Source organism: Chelonoidis abingdonii, chromosome 3, assembly GCF_003597395.2.
Source record: "Chelonoidis abingdonii isolate Lonesome George chromosome 3, CheloAbing_2.0, whole genome shotgun sequence".
Lineage (NCBI taxonomy): Eukaryota > Metazoa > Chordata > Testudines > Testudinidae > Chelonoidis > Chelonoidis abingdonii.
In genome coordinates, this window is record NC_133771.1 from 113674020 (window position 1) to 113694075 (window position 20056).

Below are 20056 nucleotides of genomic sequence, written 5' to 3' on the forward strand. Positions count from 1 at the left end.
CCCTGCTAGCAAACACAGCCTGTAATCTTCATCCACGCTGCAGGGGGAGAGCGGGTACCCCAGACAGAAGGGCAACCTGAGGCTGGGATGGGCAGAGGCGTCTGGCGTCCTGCGCCGAGGATCTCCGAGGGCTGATTGACAGGGCAGGCGGTCACATGACACTGCCACGCCACTTTCCCATTGCCAGCGTGCAGCAGCAGCTACTGCTCTAGCTGGAGGGCGGGGTTCTGGGAGCAAACAAAGTTCCCGGCGCAGCAGCAACTGGGAGCACTCGTGGTCCGGTCGGTGTCTGTCCTTCTACCTCTTGCTCACTTGGCCCGAGGGAAGCAGGCGCGCGGTTAGCGCCACCCCTGCCCAGAGCCTCAGCTCCGTCCTGTCTCACCTACAGACAAAGGGGAAATCCCGGGGGCCAACACAGCAGCAGGAGGAACAGCAACAGCTTGTACAAAAAGTTGCTGAGAGCCCGCCTGCAAAGGGGGCAGTTGGAACCGCTTCCTACTCCCGAAGGACGCGGCTAGAGGGCGGAGGAAGGTGTTCGGGAGGTGGGAAGATTAAGCAGGAATTCTTCAGCTGGAAAAGCGTTTTTTTTTTTTTTTTAATCGAGAGAGTGTTTTGCATCCGTTGCTGTTTGTTTCGGGCGGTTTCTGCAGCCGCTTGCCCCGGCTCCGGCGGTGGGAAGGCCGGGCGGGCGAAGGGGAGAGGCGCTGCCGCCCGGGGCGCTTCACATTAAGCTGGAGCTCTCTGGCCCCGAGGTGCAGCGGGGCCGGCACGCAGCACCGTAGGTGAGCTGGTGAGTAAGTGCTAGCCCGGGGGCGGGATGCCGGTGCCCCCGCGAGGAAGGGGACGGGGGTGTTGTGCCCTGCTCCAGAGGGTCCTGGCTGAGAGCTCCCCCTGCGGGACTTGCTTGCTCTCTCCCCGCGTAGGGGGCGGGTATGCGGGTGGAGGAGCCCCCGGCACGAATGGGGCGGGGGGTTCAACATGAGCCAGACCCTTCCGAGGAGAACCAGGGCCCCCAGCCCGCGTGGGGTGGCAGGTGCCTTTCCCGCCCCTCTCGCGGGGCTGGGGCGCGCGTGGGAAGAGCAATGCCTGTAACGTGGTGTCTGCCTGCTGCTGCTGGTAACCGCCTGTGGGGTTGGCAGCAGGTCCCGAGGGAGGGGCCAGGGCGACGCCTGGACCCAAGGGAGTGCAGCCCCTCGCGGCTCAGGGGTCTTGCGGGCTGTGTCCGCTCTAGCGCTGCCCCGCCGCCCTTGGGGATGATCCTTACCATAGGTGCAAAGGTTGCTCTGGGTCACTCGGGGGCGGGGAGGGGGGAGATAGTGGTGTGCCAGCTGAATTCAACTTGCAGCCCGCCTTGTTATTGCTCTAGTGTTCTGACCTCTTGTTTGGTCACTTTCGTCTTTCCACTTCTCCCACCCAATTTGTTACAGTTGTTTCTCACCACATAACATCTTGAGGCTACTTCTTTCTCTCTTCTCCGCCTGCTCTCCCTTTCTGCAGGTGTCATTTAGACGAAAACAGGTGTGTGTGTTGGGGGTAGGAAAAGATGGGATAATTAAGAAGAAAAAGTCACGCTCCTCTTTCATGGTATGTGACTAAACTCCGTAGGAGACAAGTCACTGAACCCCCTATATAACTTTGTGAGGAGTGTGCATATATAAAGTTTGGGAACTAATCCAGGCTCTGGGGTGGTTGGCAAACAACTTCCTTCATAATTAGTAAGCGTTCAGACAGCCAGTCCCAGTTTGTTTCTGTTCTGTGGAGCGTGACTAGCAACTGGTGAGGACAATGTTCTTAATAGTGGTTTGATTAGTGTTGCATTGGAAGAAACGTGGAACTGATTTCCAAATACCTAAGATTTCAAAGTCAGGTATATAATGTTGATATTCCAGTTATGACAAGCTTCATAATTCTTGATCTTTGCCCCAAAGTCTGTCTTTGATGTCCCACCTAGATTTAAAGTGTAATGACTTCATTTTCATTTCACTTGTATATTTTTGCACTTCCCAGTATACTAACTTTAAGCAGTTTCCTTGGCTGTGTTTTTTCTGTGTGAACTGTAATCAGAGTAGAAAACAAATTTTAATCTTTTTTCTTTGTGAGTTGTGTTAAAATGCTCTTTAATTGGAAAAGGAACAGAAGTTTTTAATGAGTGATATTTATAACACTTGATAGGCACTGAAAACGTATGAATGTCAAGCGTATACCATTGTTCACATGTATAGATTTTAATAATTTCTGGTTTAATACAGGGAATAATCACTTAACTAATCTTTTCCTTGTATGTTTTAGGTATTGTTGCTGAACTAGTCCTGTGCATAGAAACTGTTTTTGGAAGGGTTTAGATTATACCAGAGAAGAATCTCAAGACTGTTAAAGGATGGCCAAGGTTTCAGATCAAGAGGAAGGACCTGGTGGAGAACACAATGAATTCAGTGATATCATTAAGTCCAGATCTGGTAGGTTGCAGAAAAACAAAGTTGTATGTCTCTCTTTCTTTATAGATCATTGATGATGAAAATGTCTCAAATTATGTGATGCAAACTGCCTTTTAATTGACAAATTCCTAGCCTCTGTTTGCCAGAATCTGGGAATTGGCTACAGGGGATGGATTACTTGATGATTACCTGTTCTGTTGATTCCATCTGGGGCACCAGGTATTGGCCACTGTTGGAAGACAGGATACTGGGCTAGATGGACCTTTGATCTGACCCAGTAGGGCCTGTTCTTAAGTTCTTGCAACTTTTTTTTTGTCTCTTTATACGTTTATATAGTATCTAGCACTAGGAGGCCCTGATTCTAAGTGGGGCTTCTTGATACAACTAAAATGTGTCTGCATATGTATAAAAATAATAATTGAATATCTCTACATTGGTAATCAAATCTTTTTATTTAAGATCCACCTCCTGCATTATAATTAGCTCTGGTTTTGTAAATAAGCAAGTGTTTAAATAAGTGCTCTTACGCAACCAAGTTTTGGCGGCTGCTGCTGTGTTTATTTTGAGCTGTGGAAAATGGCTACTACAGGTTGCAACACTGTAAGGTGCTTTATATGTTAGTGTGCTGTAAAATGAATCTACTTTTTTTAACATGCTACTGTCTGACTTTAGCACCACAGTCATGTCCTGTATCAAAAACATTTGTGTTAAAGAAACAGTTTCTGGATAATGTTCTCTTCAGAATTATTTTTTAAATGTTCTGCTTATGGACCTTTCTATAGTTCCTATTATTGTTGTATGTGAGTGCTTAACAAACATTAATGAAGTTATTCTTACAATAAGTAGAGAACTGTTATCCCGTTTTACAGATCAGTGGCACAAAAAGGTGAAATGACTTGCTTAAGGGCCCTCAGGAAATCTTTTTGCAGAGACAAAAACTGAACACCCTCTGATTCCTAATTCAGTGCTTTATCCTAAAGGCGGGGTATTTGATAGCCACAATGTAACAAATTGAAACTTTTTTCCAATTATTTGCTACAATAGTAACAAATGGCTTTGTAATTACAAAATATATTTGTGTCCTAGTGTAAATGCAGGTAGATAAGACTCAAAATTATGTATATGCAATTATATAACCTGATTATGCTATCAAATTAAGTAGGATATAAATTTGGGATCAGATTCAAAGCCCATTGAAATCAGTGGCAATCTTTCAATTGATTTTTCAGATATCTTTGCATCAGGCCTTTGAACATAGCTTTGAGGAATCTCCATTTTTAGTGCATGAGTTCAGAGGTTGGAAAGCTTTTCTTAACTTCTGGAAGTACAGTTTGCGAAACAGTATTTGTGGTTTCATTCATATATTTTTTTTTCAAAGTTCTGGACCATATTTGACCTGGTTGGAAATGTCTACTAAATGCCAAGGATTCTGGGTTGGTGAGCACCTGTTTTTTGTGTGTGTTACAAATACTGTAACTTTTGCAGGCATTTTGAGCAATCATTGCTGTATTTGATAAGTCCTCTGTATAAATAGAATGTGCTGTAGTTTCCGTTCTGATATGTACCTACACCTATCTACAGTAGTCCTCCTTACTTCTCTCATCTCATAAATTAATTATATTTAAGATATTTTTATACTAAAATCAGGAATGACTTAATTCAACTTTTTAGCCTAAATTGAAAATGAAATTTTTTTTATATCCCATTTTCAAAACTCCTAAGAACTAAATTTTGGATCTCAAGTATGCAGCATGCATGACTACATATTTTAAAGTTAATTATTACACTACATAGCTGAGATCTGAACCAACTCCTATAACTAAGCCTGTGGGAGGGATTTTTTTTAATGAAAGGGACATACTGTATCCAAGCATAGACAGCAACAAATTAAAGGCTAATTGCCAGGTCTAAAATATATATTTTGCATACTTTCCCCCTCCTCTTCTCCCACAGAGAGAGAGAGAGAGAAAGCAAAGTTAAAGGGATATTCATGTTGGCACTTAAATGGAACACTGGGTTGCTTTCCATTAATCATTTGTATTTTCAGTTTGGGTTGCTGTTCATGCTAGAGATACAAATGATCAGAGTCCAACACAAATATTATGAGAAGTTAGTTATTTTATATTAAAACACTCCCAAATTTATTTTTAACAGCTGATTTCACAAATATATTTTGGGAGGATATGGGATGGGACAAAATAAGGAGTCTTTATTTTAATTTTCTTGTATGGTGAGGGAGGGTCTTTTTATTTTTGCTTCCGAGATGTAAGTATGCACGCACAACTCTTCATTATTAGTGGAAGTAAGAAAACAGCTACTTGTCAGAATTTTATTTACACATCAGTTTAAATTGTCAGAATATTTGTTTAAAATGTCTCATTACTGTGGTGCAGGATATTTTTTTTAAATAGTAGGGATTATAAAAAAGCAGCTAATTTGAGTCCTCTGTGGGAGGGTAATATAGTGCCACTTATAAATAGGCTTGGCTGAATTCAGCCTTTAAATTTTTTTTTTATAATTTTGACAAATCAGTATGTACTTCTAAGCATTTTTATCAATTTACATTTTTACTGTTGTGGAAAAGTGTTGGGGGTAGGAGCCAGACAATAATAAATAACTGTAGATCCTGAGATTCAAAACGTTTAACTTTTTTCCAACTTTTCTTCCATTCATTATTTGTTCTTTTTCTAAATAAACAAAGCTGCCAAACAAGATGTTGTTTAAGATGCCTGGGCTATTTTAATAATTTAGGGAGCAAAATTCAGCAGTAAAATAGTAACTTGTGTTCAGTAGTATGTCAGAATTTAAAAAAAGGGACAGCAGGGAAAGAATATATAATATAAACCTAAGAAGACAGTCAAACCGAGTGTACGACCAATCTTTGTAAGATTTGATACTTTAATTAGCTGGCTTTGGAAAATTCAGTAGCAGATAGTATGAATGCATAGAAAATTATAGAAATAGCTATTTTAATTGATGAAACCATTGATAGAAACTTGTGTTGATCTAAAATGGTATTTACTCATGGTAATTTTATTAAAATACACCTTTACCCCGATAACACTGTCCTCAGGAGCCAAAAAATCTTACTTCATTATAGGTGAAACTGTGTTGTTTCAAACTTGCTTTGATCTGTCGGAGTGCACAGCCCCCCCCCCTCGCCCCCCCGAGCACTACTTTATCATGTTATATCCCAATTTGTGTTATATCGGGTCTTGTTATATTGGGGCAGAAATGTATATCAGGCCTTGCAGATCTCCTAGGATATGTAGCATGTATTGCATTGCATTTGTCTTCTGTTATTTCTCAATTTTATGGAATTAAAAGTGAACTATAACTTAATTTAAAAATACCATTAATTTTAAAGAATATGGTATTTGCTATAACTACAAAAACACCAAAAAAAAAGTTGAAACAACTTAAAAACATCATTTACACAAAGAAAAAGAATCCTGGGTTGCACAATTTCATGATTAATTTGCAGGGGGATGAATCTTTTATATGCCTACCTTTTTAAAATAAAACATTAATGTCTTCAAAACTATATCTTAAGAATATTTGGGAAAATATTAACGTTTTGGTTCATGATCTAGTTCTGTCATTCAAAGATTAAATTCACCACGTGTGGGAGTTCTTGTATGCTCAGATTGTGAGGGTGGTACATCTTTTTTTAAGATTAGTAAGAGTTACCCAGTGCGTAAATGGCTCCAAACTGGGGCGGGCAAAATTTTTTTTTTTTTGGGTGTCCTGAGGGCTGCAACAGGTTTTGGAAACTGTATGAAGGACCGGTTAGGGGCGGGGGTTGTGGCCCAACACCCACCCCCTCCCAGGGCCTCCTGCGTCACCCAGCCCCCCCATTCCCTGACTGTCCTCCGCCGCCCCATCCAACCCCTCTCATTTCTGATGCGCTCCCACCCCCGGACCCCTGCCCCATCTCTGCTCTAAACACTTTATTGAATGCATTACCAATTCTGTCATCTTCAGTGATCAGTAAGAAAGCATATTCCAAGACAGTGATGCACTTCTGTGTCCTTCATAAGTCATAAATGCTTGAGAATACCCTGGTTTGTTTGACTAATCATAAACACATTTGGTTTCATTCAGTAACCTTTCTTGTAAAGCAGAGTACTAAAGAAGAGTCTTTTGAGAGTGTGAGGGTTTTTTTAAGTGTGTCTGATTAGGATTTATTAGTTACGCTACTTATATTAGACAAATATAGGCACATACTTTGATTAGACAGTGTATTAAAGCTGTATTGCATAATGTATTTTATTTTTAAAAATCTGTTGAATGTTTAGAATAACATACAATGATTGTGACCAAAACTATATTGTGTAATAACTATTTTAATCCTGGCAATTACATGGAAGCCAACCCAAGGTTTGCAGAAGAACTGTATTTACTGTTAGCCTCTCTTCTGAGTGCACAAATATTAGTGTTTTTTCTTGAAAAACTATAGCATATCTGTCAATTGAACGGTTATATTATATTTTTAAGTAAAATATTTACCATCTTATATAGCAGGGGTTGGCAACCTTTCAGAAGTGGTGTGCCGAGTCTTCATTTATTCACTCTAATTTAAGGTTTCGCGTGCCAGTAATACATTTTAACGTTTTTAAAAGGTCTCTTCCTTTAAGTCTATAATATATAACTAAACTATTGTTGTTTGTAAAGTAAATAAGGTTTTTAAAATGTTAAGAAGCTTCATTTAAAATTAAATTAAAATGCAGAGCCCCCCGGACCGGTGGCCAAGACCCAGGCAGTGTGAGTGCCGCTGAAAATCAGCACATGTGCCAAAGGTGGCAGACGAGCTGTAGGTTACCTATCCCTGTTATATAGGGTATTCCATGCATCTGGAGATATTAAATGGGTATAGGTCAGACTCTACATCTGTCTGTATTATTCCTTAAAAATCACTTTCATGGGTATGTTTTCCATAACAAAAACTATTTTTATATGTAATCTAGCATGTACCTTTTTTAAAAAAAGATCCTTTTGGGGAAATACGTGCTTTTATGTTTGGTTTTGAAAAGAAGCTTTCAAGAAGGAATGCAAGGAGATGCTTTCTTTATAGCGGGTGAGAAAAACCATCTGTCATCAGTGTGTTTTGAAGAACAAATGAACTCTTGCTGTGATTAATTATGAAACACTGAGGAAAAAGCCCCAGTTGAAATCTGTCTTGATAGTTTCAACAGCAGTGTATATAATTAAGCAGTAAGACAGGCAAAACATTTCTGGAATATTACTGAGTGCCTCAGGTGTGTGTTAAGGTACAAGAGTAGATTGGTAGGAGCATAATTCTCCTGGTCTAGCTTTCATTTTTAATTAAATTAAATGTCGTTGATAGTCTTGGAAGAACTGATCTAAAAATTGTATTTTTATTTTGAGAGCTCTTTTGTGAGGATCACTTTTGGGAGTTGACACTGTTGTTCAGAGAAGTATGACTGTTTTGTGAGGATATTTAGATAGTCAACAGCTCTGTTTTGCTAAGATATCTCCCTGCCCTGGGACATGCTTTGAGAAGCAGACTTGTTCATTCCATAGTTCTTGGATGATGGCCCATAAAACAGTGAATGTTAAATATATTGTATGCAACACATGTCCTAAATCTATTTTTTTTAAGTGCAAAAATTGCCAGGTGAAGCACAGGGCTGGCTCCATGGTTTTTTGCTGCCCCAAGCGGCAGGGGAAGAAGGGGGAAACAAACAAACAAACCCTCGATCGGCGTCAGCTCCACCGCTGCCACTTTCTTCTTCAGCGGCAGGTCCTTCCCTCTGAGAGGGGCCGACAGACCCGCCACTGAAGAACCCAATGTGCTGCCCCTTCCCCTTGGCCGCCCAAAGCACCTACTTGCTGAATTGGTGCCTGGAACCGGCCCTGGTGAAGCAGCTATTAACTAACTGGTGATGGTATCGCTTCGAGCATTTGTATGTATATGCCATTGTAGCAATCAGAAACTTGTTAAACATTAATAAAAGAATTTGAACTAAAGGGATTGGCCTGAATCCAAAGGCTACTGAAGTCTACAGAGAGACTCTCATTGATTTCAAATGGGCTTTGGATGAGGCCTTTTCTCACTGAGGCTTCTGGGTGCTTCCTTTAATTTTTTTTGCTTGTTAAATTCAAGCTGTGAGTCTCTAGCAAATTGTGCCTTGTGAATTTGAAAACCACATCTGAAAATTTTGCAGCTATTAATATAAGTAACCCCTGAGATTGCTAAAACTCAAGTTAGCGAGTTTTTCTCTTTTTGTCTACATATTCACTTTGTATATACACCTCTACCTCGATATAACACAACCCGATATAATACAAATTTGGATAGAACGTGGTAGAGCAGTGCTCTGGTGTGGGCCAGGGCTGCTCACTCTGGTGGATCAAAGCAAGTTCAATATAACTTGGCTTCACCTGCAACGCGGTAAGATTTTTTGGCTCCCGAGGACAGCGTTATATCAAGGTAGAGGTGTAGTTATTTAGCTAGGGAGAAAATGGCTAACTGAAACAGACCTAAACATAAACAGAGGAGCAGAAATACTTTTGTTACCTGTCTTGACAGCTGTCATGACCTGTCACTACTATTGTCTCATTATTTCATGTTACTCCCTTGTACCCATCTGTTGTAATTTGCCTTATATTTAGACTGTAAACTCCTTAGGGAAGGGACAGTCTTTTTGTTCTGTGTTTTGTAGAAAAATCTGGTCTGATTTCACCCTTCTGAGCAGGATTTCCTATTTCCAAACCTGACCTGATTGCCTGGAATGAGCGGAAGAGCCATGGGTACTGGTGGGCTCTGAGGGGTTCTGGTATATGACTGGAATTATGGTAATACAAATAAATAACTGTCAGTGCATTAACAAACTGAAGTCTCCATGCAAGAGTATTGTGATGGAGAGACAACAACCAAACAAGCCCCCACCATATCGTTGCACTAGAATTGCAGCCACTGAGAGGTTTGAGGGGGGAACAGAGAGAGTCCCTCTTCCTCAAATTCTTAAACTATTTTTGTTTCCTGTCACTATGATTGCAGTATCTTCACATCTTCTTCTGCCTTTCATGGTTACAGTGTTTTTTACCTCTGTATTTGTGAGCCGTGAATCTTCATGTCTAGCTTCTTTAGTTCCTGGAATCCTATAAGTAATAGATTTTAAGCAAACATATTTCCCATATTTATGACAGACAGATTCAGAGGAAAGTGAAAACACAAGTATAGGTAACATGCTTGGACAGACCGCTGACATTCTTTGTCAACCCTACCCCCTACCATAAATGCACATTCTTTTGGGGAAGATTTTGGCATTCACAAGTTTGAGGTGGGAGGGAGGGAATGAGTCTAATCTAAAGTGGAAACCTCTTAATTCTACTCTATCCTATGTATATAATGTCCTTAAAGATTGTAGTACTATACTTAGTATATATTCCAGCCATTTAGCAAGGCTTAGCTATGTCATTACTGGCATCTTTTATAAAATTACTTAATTTCCTTTTCTGTCACTGAAAACTCCTCCTAGTAGAGCAAGCACAGGGTGTCGCACGTCTATGAATAGAGAGGAGCAAGGCAATATTTAACTAACACTTTTGGTTTTGGAGGACTGGCAAAGAGCCTGGGAAAACATAATTCAGAGTGTGTTATGGGAGGTGAGGGTGGGGAACAGAGGCAGAACAAATTGACTGTGACCATCCTTCAGCTGATACAGATACTCTGAAATATCTATAGCTGTAAAGATTATGCATGTTTTCGATAAGTTATTCTGCCTTCATTGTGTTGGACAGTACCCCTCCCTTGATGGAAATTCAAAAGTCAGAAGAGAACAGCTGTTTTCCCTCCTGCGTACGGAAATGCTCCCAGCTCAGTGCAGGGGGAAGTTGCATTTTTTTTTTTTCTTCCCCCTTTGGCCTGGGGCTGTGGTTTCCATTGGTGGACTTATGTTGGTGGAAGGATAACTTAATTGTCAGCGCATGTCAGGAGTCTGGTTTTCTCTGTTAAATTTCTGGAATTAAGAGGGGACACAAATGAACTAGAATTTCAGAAAGTGATTATTTTATTCAAAGTGAAGGAGGGGAATTTTAAATATCTGCACAAGTAACTGGGCAGATAAATATATAAACCTCTGTGGGACTAGAGAGAGAATAATGGAAATGGTTCCACACAAGTCAAGACCATGGGATTATTCAAGAAACTGCAGATTTATAAATGCCAGCAGCTGCAAAATGCAGTGTAGTTGTAGCTGTATTGGTCCCAGGATATTAAAGAGACAAGGTGGGTGAGGCAATATCTTTTATTGGATAAACTTCTGTTGGTGAGAGAGACAAGGTTTCGGACTTGTCCAGAGCTCTCATTTGGCTTGGGAAATGTACTGTCATGGCTTAATACAAGGCGGAACAGCTGTGGAGGCAGTGGAAACTCTGAATGGAGACAGAATAAAGGAACACTTGAACACTTTGGAGAGAGAGGTATAACATTGTCCGATGGCTGAAAGTTGAATCTAGACACATTCAGGCTCAAAATAAGGGGTACATTTATGACAATGTGAGTAAAGAACCATTGGAAGAATTTATGAAGGGTCATGGTGGGTTCGTCATCGCTAACCATATTTAAATCGAGGTTGACTTTTTTTCTAAAAGATCTGCTCTAGGAATTATTTTGGGGGAAGTTCTATGGCCCATATTATACAGGTCAGACTGGATCATAGATTCCAAGGCCAGAAGGGGACCATCATGAACGTGAAAACTGCGATTTGCTTAGGACATATCTGAGTTATTTTTAAGGGGCAGTCAAGAAATTTGATACAGTGATTAACCCGATGAAGTCATATGCATGACTGACTTGGACTTGAGGAAGGCGTATAAAGAAGCTTAGCTAATGTTGAGGGTATGTGTGTAAGTGGGGAGGGGGGACACAAGTCAGAAAGCAAGCCAAAATGAGGAAATGCCAAACAGATCTACACAAAGCAATAAAGGGGGTGCGGGAGAGAGGAAAAAGCATACCTCCCACTTCCTCAGCAACACTTACTGGGTTAATTACCTTGTGCATTTGCTAGGCTTGGCAGAATGAGGGGCTGTTGGGGAGCTGATTACTGTCCTCAGGGCACCCCTTCCCCCCCTGGGTTAGAGTAGCTAGGGGGCTCCAGCTGAACTCTGTTCCCTCCTGCAACACATCTTTCCACACTCCCTGAGGTAGAGGCTGCAAATTAGAAGGTGTCAGAACCAGTTCTTTGCCTGTGGGGCCTCTCCCATGCTGGAGTAGAGGTATATCCTCAGCTGACTACAGACAGTTCCTGTTCCCTTTTCTCTCCTTTGCAATACAAAGGGAACAGAGCGAGTTCGAGAATTTAACTCGTACCTAGAAAAGGATATTCCAAAACTGGAAATCATGGCAGAAAAATATCTACAGGAAGTGTACTATAGCTGCAGTTTTCTCTAGTGTCCAGAAATTCTGTTAGTGTGAGGTTCAGAGTACTCCTGCACAATATACTCCTTTCTGATTGGCTGAGCAATTCTGAATGTGGGCCTCAGTAGCATGGACTAGAGTAGTGATGTCACTAGAAAGTATTCACTGTACAGTCTAGAAAAACCTTTACACCTCCACCCGCTTATTATTATTAGGATTTTAAAATATAAATCCTTCCTTAAAACTCCCCTTCAGTTACACATACAAAAAAACTTGATGATGGCAAGGCTGCTGATGTGCTGAGATAACTGTTTGTTATGCTGACCAATATTGTCTCATTGTTTCCTTGTACAATAGTAATATTGATAACTAATACCTTCATCCCATTTAGCACATGTTTGATTTCAGAGGTTCTGCCAACTCGTATATCTATGACTTCATTTGGAGCAGGTGCTGAGCACCTCTGAAAATTAAGCAATATACCTGTTGTGCTCTAGAATTTCTTTCAGGTTTGAGCGGGTTAAAATTTGTCGTCTTACCTGTGGAAGAGCTATGGGAAAACTGCTGATTGGCACGTGTGTTGTACTGATAGAATGTGGCATATTTATGCGGACAAAGTAGTAACTTGTGTATTTAAAAATGTTGGGTACTTGTGAGTGAAAGAAATTGTGACTGAGTGACGTGGATTGGAATTTAGGATATATATAGTTGAAAAAATTATTTCTTTTGTGGGATACTGAGAAGGAACATGTGACAATTTGTTCTAATCACCCAGAAGTTATGGACTGTGTTGTGCAGGAAGTTTAGACTAGGCAGTCCAAGTGTTTCTTTCTGGCCTTAAAAATCTGCTAGTTATACGAAACCTGGTGGAGGTGGAACAAAGTAATTCAGTTAAGAATGATATGGAATTGGACAGGTATACAGTTAAGGGCAGATGCTGGCTTATACAGTTAACTTGGGAGAAATGCAAGGTTCTGAGTCTTGGAACAAAATATTTTGGAAACATTAACAAAAACTATTTGTTAAATGTATTGTGAAAATCTCTCTGTACTGCCTTTTTTTTTAAATCAAATGTAGTGTGTAGTTCCCTCCTCCTCCACCCCATTTGAAGTGTCAAAGGAGGGAATTTTAAGAAGGACTACTCCCTGAAAATATTATGTCACAAATTATCGAGAAGGAAAAAGTGTTGTGGATAAAATGCTAAATATTTTGGATGGTATTTAATAGCAAGAAAAGGAAAAGCAAACAGTTTTGGATGCACAAAGAAAAGCACTGCATAGATGAATTTATTTGGGCAGTTAGGTGAGTGTTTGGGACTAGCATGCACATCTCTGGTCTCGAACTAAAACACAGCTATGTAAAAGCTGTTACATAAAACGAGTTTGGGTGAAGTGGTATTTAAATGCCACAACAGGTCCACCCTTTTTGTCTTAAATTTTTCTGAGACATCTATCTGATATAACCTGGCATTGAGGAACAACTAGGGTTAGCATACTTGCAAAGGGAGCCCCAACTCTCTTGTCTTGACTTTCCAGAAATGTGCACTGCTGATCTTTTCCTCCTGGGACTCCATGGGAACAGATTTCAGCAGTGGGAGAAGGCCCTTTGCTGGGGAAAGGCTGTCCTTAAGTGATGGAACTTGCAGTTATACTCTGAAAACTGTCTGGTTTGGTCTGATGGCTTCTGGGATGGCATTACATGTTCAGATTTCTTCTGCTTTTGCTGTTGCACCTGTGCTCAGGAATTTTTATATGGGGCTTAGCTATAGTGTCCCTTTTAGAGTGTCGCCCAACTTGTTTGTTTGGGGATTGATAAGTGGTCTCTTCAGGCTTGTATATATGAACACTTAAGTTGTAGTGTAGACATAGCCTATGTTGGCATGATTTTGTGTTGCTCAGGGGTGTGACTAAATCATCGCCTCCCCCCAGTGTCATAAGTTACACTGGCATAAGTGCCAGTGTGAACAGTGCTATGTTGGTGGGGGAATAGTTAAATAAATGCTCTAGTGTAGCTGTGCCTTTAATCCATGGCAAACTGGGATGTGTCTGTTGTGGACTGTCTGTATGGATCCTGCTAATGCCCATTAATAGTTTAATGTGCTTTGCTCTAGTTTTATTTCAAGGAGGACTAGTTCAAACCATATTAACAAACTGTTAATGCACGTTAGCAGGGTCAATGTGGACGACTGGTTCCTGGGAGGCTAGTGGGGAGTAAATTTTCACCCCAACTTTCCAGGAACTAAATGCTCACACAGACAAGTTCTTATATAGCCTGGTTGTAGCCCATTCAAAGTGTTGTAGATTAGGAGTAAAACTTTAAATTCAATCGGTGAATGAATATGGAGTCATAAGCAGTCACAGAGCACAGGCGTGATGTGTTCTCTCTGGCCTTTGTTGCTCAATAAATCAGCTGCTGGGTGATATGAGAGTCTGTCTTCAGCCCTGGACAGAAGGAATTGCAGCTGTCTAGCCTGGTTGGTATTGAAGGCTAGACCAAGGGTAGGCAACCTATGGCACGTGTGCCGAAGGCGGCACACAAGCTGATTTTTCAGTGGCATTCACAGTGCCAGGGTCCTGGCCGCCGGCCCGGGGGGCTCTGCATTATAATTTAATTTTAAATGAAGCTTCTTAAACATTCTAAAAACCTTATTTATTTACTTTATATACAACAATAGTTTAGTTATATATGATAGACTTATAGAAAGAAACCTTCTAAAAACACATTAAAATATATTACTGGCACACGAAACCTTAAATTTGTGAATAAATGAAGACTTGGCACACCACTTCTGAAAGGTTGCCGACTCCTGGGCTAGACTATCACAGTGCCAAGAACTTAGTTGGAGAAGAAGGGATGTGCTCTCTGGGCTCATGAAGGTAGTAGAGAATGTTCCATTCTGCTACTGTTTGTGTCCAGGAGCAGTGAGGAATCCTTCTGATTAGTTGTTGAGTATCTCAGTTATCAGCATTCCAAGAAGTGCTTCTGTGTGTGTGTGTGTGTGTGTAAATTTTTTTTCTCGTTTTCCTTTTTCTCAAGTTTGAAGAGTTTGCATTATTTTATTAAAATCATTCGGAACAAAAGAATGGCCTGATGCAAGGTAATAAATTTCTTAGAATGAATTAGAAATGGCTCCTCTAACTGCTAAGTTAATTAATGGGTTCACTTATAAATTCTCAAATTCATTCTATCCTAAAAGAGAGAGTGCTGTAATTTTTGGGGGGGATGCACTGTAATCTTGTTTGAAATACAAAACTCAACTCTACTTTAATTATAGAACCACAGCCGGGGCTTCCATAATTGAGCAGAGGGAAGGAGGAATAAGACTCACTAGTAGCTGCTGTCACACTAGTTCATTTCCCCTCCCCCACCTTCTTTGAAGTCAGTGCATCGTATACAAGTTCAAACGCTTCATTAACTTTCAGGAAGAAGACAGAGTTGTTTCATAATTAACCATGTTCAAATTATTGGGCTACTGAAAAATAAATTCCTTTTTAAAGAAAACTGTGACCCAGTGGCTGCTCCAGATTGTTGTCAGTGCCTCCAGCCCTTCTTTGCTACACTTACGTCTACCTTTTCAGAGTTCCTTTCAGTCTTCCACTGCAGTTGCTAGGCTCTTTGATGAAATGCAGGCCATTTGACTGATGTCATCTTCTGCTGCTTGGGGTGTCTGAAGTAGGTTCTCTTTCCCCACATGAAGATGAGCTATGGTGTTAACAGTTGTGAAAGTTGAATAGAATTGGGATCATGAAACATATACTCTGCCTTGGTCTAAGTTAGAGCAGTTCTTAAACTAAGGGCTGGGGGAAAGCCGACAGGTGTGGAGAAGCACGTGGTTTGGACATCCTGTAGAGGAGGATCTATAAATGGAGATTCCCTATGTCCTAATAAGGAGGAGAGGATGGATGATGATAAAATACAGGTAAATTCTGAGAGACAGTCAAATGGGGGCGGAAAAAAGGCTCATTCAATTATGTCATGTAATGACAGGCAGCTAAAAAGTAACAAGTTTTTAAAGTGCTTATATAGACGTCTAGCATTGTAAGATGGGTGAAGTAGAGTGCCTTATCTTAATAGTCTCATTTAATATAATAGGCATCACAGAAACTTGGGGTGGAATGAGGATAATCAATGGGACACAGTAATACCAGGGTACAAAATATATATGAAGGCCATAACAAGTCATGCTGCCTGGGGAGTGGCACTATATTTGAAAAAGAGTAGACTCAAATGAAGTAAAAATTTTAAATGAACCAAACTGTACCAGGGAATTGCTATCCATGGAGAGTCTATGCTTTAATAAGAGAGAATATAGCAGTAGGGATGTATTGCAGACCATCTGACCAGGATGGTGATAGTGACTGTGAAATGCTCAGGGAGATTACAGAGGCTATTAAAATAAAAAAACTCAATAATTAATAATGGGGGATTTCAGCTATCTCCATATTGACTAGGTACATATCACTTCAGGAAGGGATGCAGAGAGAGTTTCTTGCCACGTTAAATGACTGCTGCTTGGACCAGCTAGCCCTGGAACCCACAAGAGGAGACGCAATTCTTGATTTTAGTCCTAAGTGGAGCACAGGATCTGGTCCAAGAGGTCAATATAGCTGGACCGCTTGGTAATAGTGACCATAATATAATTAAATTTAACATCCCGGTGGTGAGGAAAACACCACAGCAGCCCAACATGGTAGCATTTAATTTCAGAAAGGGGAACTACACAAAAATGAAGAGGTTAGTTAAACAGACATTAAAAGGTACAGCATCAAAAGTAAAATCTTTGCCAGCTGCATGGAAACTATTTAAAGAGATTGTAATAGAGACTCAACTTATATGTATATCCCAAATTAACAAACATGATAGGAGAACCAAAAAAGAGCTAATGTGGCTAAACAATAAAGTAAAAGAAGCAGTGAGAGGCAAAAAGGCATCCTTTAAAAAGCAGAAGTTAAATCCTAGTGAGGAAAATACAATGGAGCATAAAATCTAGCAAATGAAGTGTAAAAATAGAATTAAGAAGGCCAAAAGAGAATTTGAAGAACATCTAACCAAAGACTCAAACTTTTTTTAAGTACATCAGAAGCAAGAAGCCTGCTACCGGGGGGCCACTGGGTGATTGAGATTCTCAAGGACAGTAAGGCCATTGCGAAGAAACTAAATGAATTCTTTGCATTGGTCTTCATGGTTGAGGATGTGAGGAAGATTCCTAAACCTGAGCCATTCTTTTTAGGTGACAAATCTGAGTAACTCTCCCAGAGTGAGGTGTCATTGGAGGAGGTTTTGGAACAAACTGATAAACTAAACAGTAATTCACCAGGACCAGAGGGTATTCACCCAAGAGTTCTGAAGGAACTTAAATGTGAAATTGCAGGACTACTAACGGTCATCTGTAACCTATCATTTAAATCAGCTTCTATACCAAATGACAGGAAGATAGCTAATATGATGCCCATTTTTAAAAATGGGTGCCAGAGGAGATGCTGGCAGTTGCTGGCTAGTAAGCCTGACTTCAGTACTGGGCAACGTGGTTGAAACTGTAGTAAAGAATAAAATTGTCAGACACGTAGATGAACATCATTTGTTGGTGAATAGTCAACATGGTGTTTGTGAAGGGAAATCATGCCTCACCAGTCTACTAGAATTCTTTGAGGGGATCCACAAGCATGCGGACAAGGGGAAGCCATTGGAGACAGTGTATTTAGATTTTCAGAAAGACTTTGACAGGGTCCCTCACCGAAGGCTCCTAAGCAAAGTAAGCAGTCATGGGATAAGAGGGAAGGTTCTCTCATGGATTGATATCTGGTTAAAAGATAGGAAACAAAGGGTAGGACTAAATGGTCAGAATGGAGAGAGGTAAATAGTGATGTCCCCCAGGAGTCTGTACTGGGCCCAGTCCTATTCAAAATATTCATATATATAATCTGGAAAAAGGGGTAACAATGAGGTGGCAAAATTTGCAGATGATACAAAACTACTCAAGATAATTAAGTCCCAGGGAGACTGCAAAGAGCTACAAAAGGATCTCTCAAAACTGTGTGACTGAGCAACAAAATGGCAGATGAAATTCAGTGTTGATCAATGCAAAGTAATGCAAATTGGAAAACGTAATCCCAACTATACATATAAAATGATGGGGGTCTAAATTACCTGTTACGACTCCAGGAAGCGATCTTGGAGTCATTGTGGATAGTTCTCTGAAAACATCCACTCAGTGTGCAGCAGCAGTCAAAAAAGCCAACAGAATGTTGAGAATAATTAAGAAAGGAATAGATAATATGACAGAAAATATCATATTGCCTTTATATAAATCCATGGTACGCCCACATCTTGAATACTGTGTGCAGATGTGGTTGCCGCATCTCAAAATATTGGACTTGGAAAAGGTACAGAAAAAGGCAACAAAAATGAGTAGGGGTATGGTACGGTTTCCATATGAGGAGAGTTTAATAAGATTGGGACTTTTCAGCTTGAAAAAGAGATGACTAAGGGGGAGTATGATAGAGGTTTATCAAATCATTTACTTTCTCCACATCAGTCATGAAGTGTTTACTCCTTCTCATAACACATGAACTAGGGGCCACGAGATGAAATAAATCAGTAGCAGGTTTAAAACAAACAAAAGGGAAGTATTTTTTTTCACACAGTCAACCTGTGGAACTCCGTGCCAGAGGATGTTGTGAAGGCCAAGACTATAACACGGTTCAAAAAAGAACTTGATAAGGTCATGGAGGATAGGTCCATCAATGGCTATTAGCCAGGATGGGCAGGGATGGTGTTCCTAGCCTCTGTTTGCCATAAGCTGGGACTAGGTGACGGGATGGATTACTTGATGATTACCTGTTCTTTTAATTTCCTCTGACGGCTCCTGGCATTGGCTACTGTTGGACGACAGGATACTGGGCTAGATAGACCTTTGGTCTGACCCAGTAGAGCTGTTCTTAAGTTAGATCAACATAGTTACAGTGCTCAGTTGTGTTTTGTTTTAAAAAACAAAATAAAATTTATGCTCCTGAGAACCAAAGCTATGCAGACCTAATGCCTGGACTGACTTACTGCCATTTGGGATGGGGGATTACCAACAGCAATGAAAAACCCTTCTACTGCTAGGAAACATCTACATTATGGGTGCTACAGCAGCACAGATGTGGTGCCAGAGCTGTGCTGCTGTAGTGGCAATAGTATAAACACAGTCTCTATCAATTCCCCCCCGCCCTCCCCTCTGCTGCTCAAGTGTAGGAACTGCTGCTGAGATTTATTCTTGTTCTCATACTCGCAATAATTATAATTTAATGGAGATATCCTATCTCCTAGAACTGGAAGGGACCCTGAAAGGTTGAGTCCAACCCCCTGCCTTCACTAGGAGGACCAAGTACTGATTTTGCCCCAGATCCCTAAGTGGCCCCTTCAAGGATTGAACTCACAACCCTGGGTTTAGCAGGCCAATGTTCGAACCACTGAACTATCCCTGCCCCCCCCGTTGGAAGAGTAAAGGTCAGAAAACTAGTTACATTTATAGTGTGTGTCTATTTTTATTACATGTGACTTCCTTTTCTATCCTCCTTCTTCCTAATAAGAAGGTTGGGCTCCCTCAAGATCCTATCCATTATTCTTTTTAATCCCCTCTGTTCTCTCCAAAGCCGTGTGTGTGTTTAAAAAACCCACAGAACAAAAAAAGTGGTAGTTTTTGCCCTGGAGCTGAGGTGGGCTAGACATATCTCCCTTTGGAGACCAGCCATTAGTTAATTAGAGGAGGCCACTTCATAGTTGAGTGAAATCTCTTGTTTCCCTAGGTTCAGTACAGTGCCTGCCACATCTCCTTTCTTATGACCTGAGGAGGAGTATTGAACTCTGATGTCCCTCCCAACTTCCTTTACACATGACAGTGCGTTCCCTTACACAAGACTGCTGGACAGGCCTCTCTCACATCTTTATACACACCCCGTCTAGACTACGCGCTGTATCGGCGCGTTAAAATTGATTTGCTCGGGGATCGATATATCGCGTCTGATCTGGACGGGATATATCGATCCCAGAGCGCGCTTAGATCGATTCCGGAACTCCACCATAACAAACGGAGTTCCGGAATCGACATGGTGAGCCGCGCACATCGATCCCGCGCGGTGAAGACGGGTAAGTAAATCGATTTTAGATATTCGATTTCAGCTACGCTATTCTCGTAGCTGAAATTGCGTATCTAAAATCGATTTTCGCGCGTAGTGTAGACGTGGCCACAGTC

The 20056-nt window shown here is 41.0% G+C and overlaps 1 protein-coding gene across 1 annotated transcript in view; it reads left to right on the top strand.

Annotated features, from left to right (window-relative positions):
- Positions 1–229: 229 nt before the first annotated feature.
- The window catches only part of UTRN (utrophin), a 615035-nt gene continuing 595208 nt past the window's right edge, over positions 230–20056 (top strand). The window contains 2 exon segments of the mRNA XM_075064018.1: positions 230–790; positions 2290–2456. Of these exon segments, the coding sequence (XP_074920119.1) occupies positions 2378–2456 (79 nt within the window). The 5' untranslated portion in view covers positions 230–790; positions 2290–2377.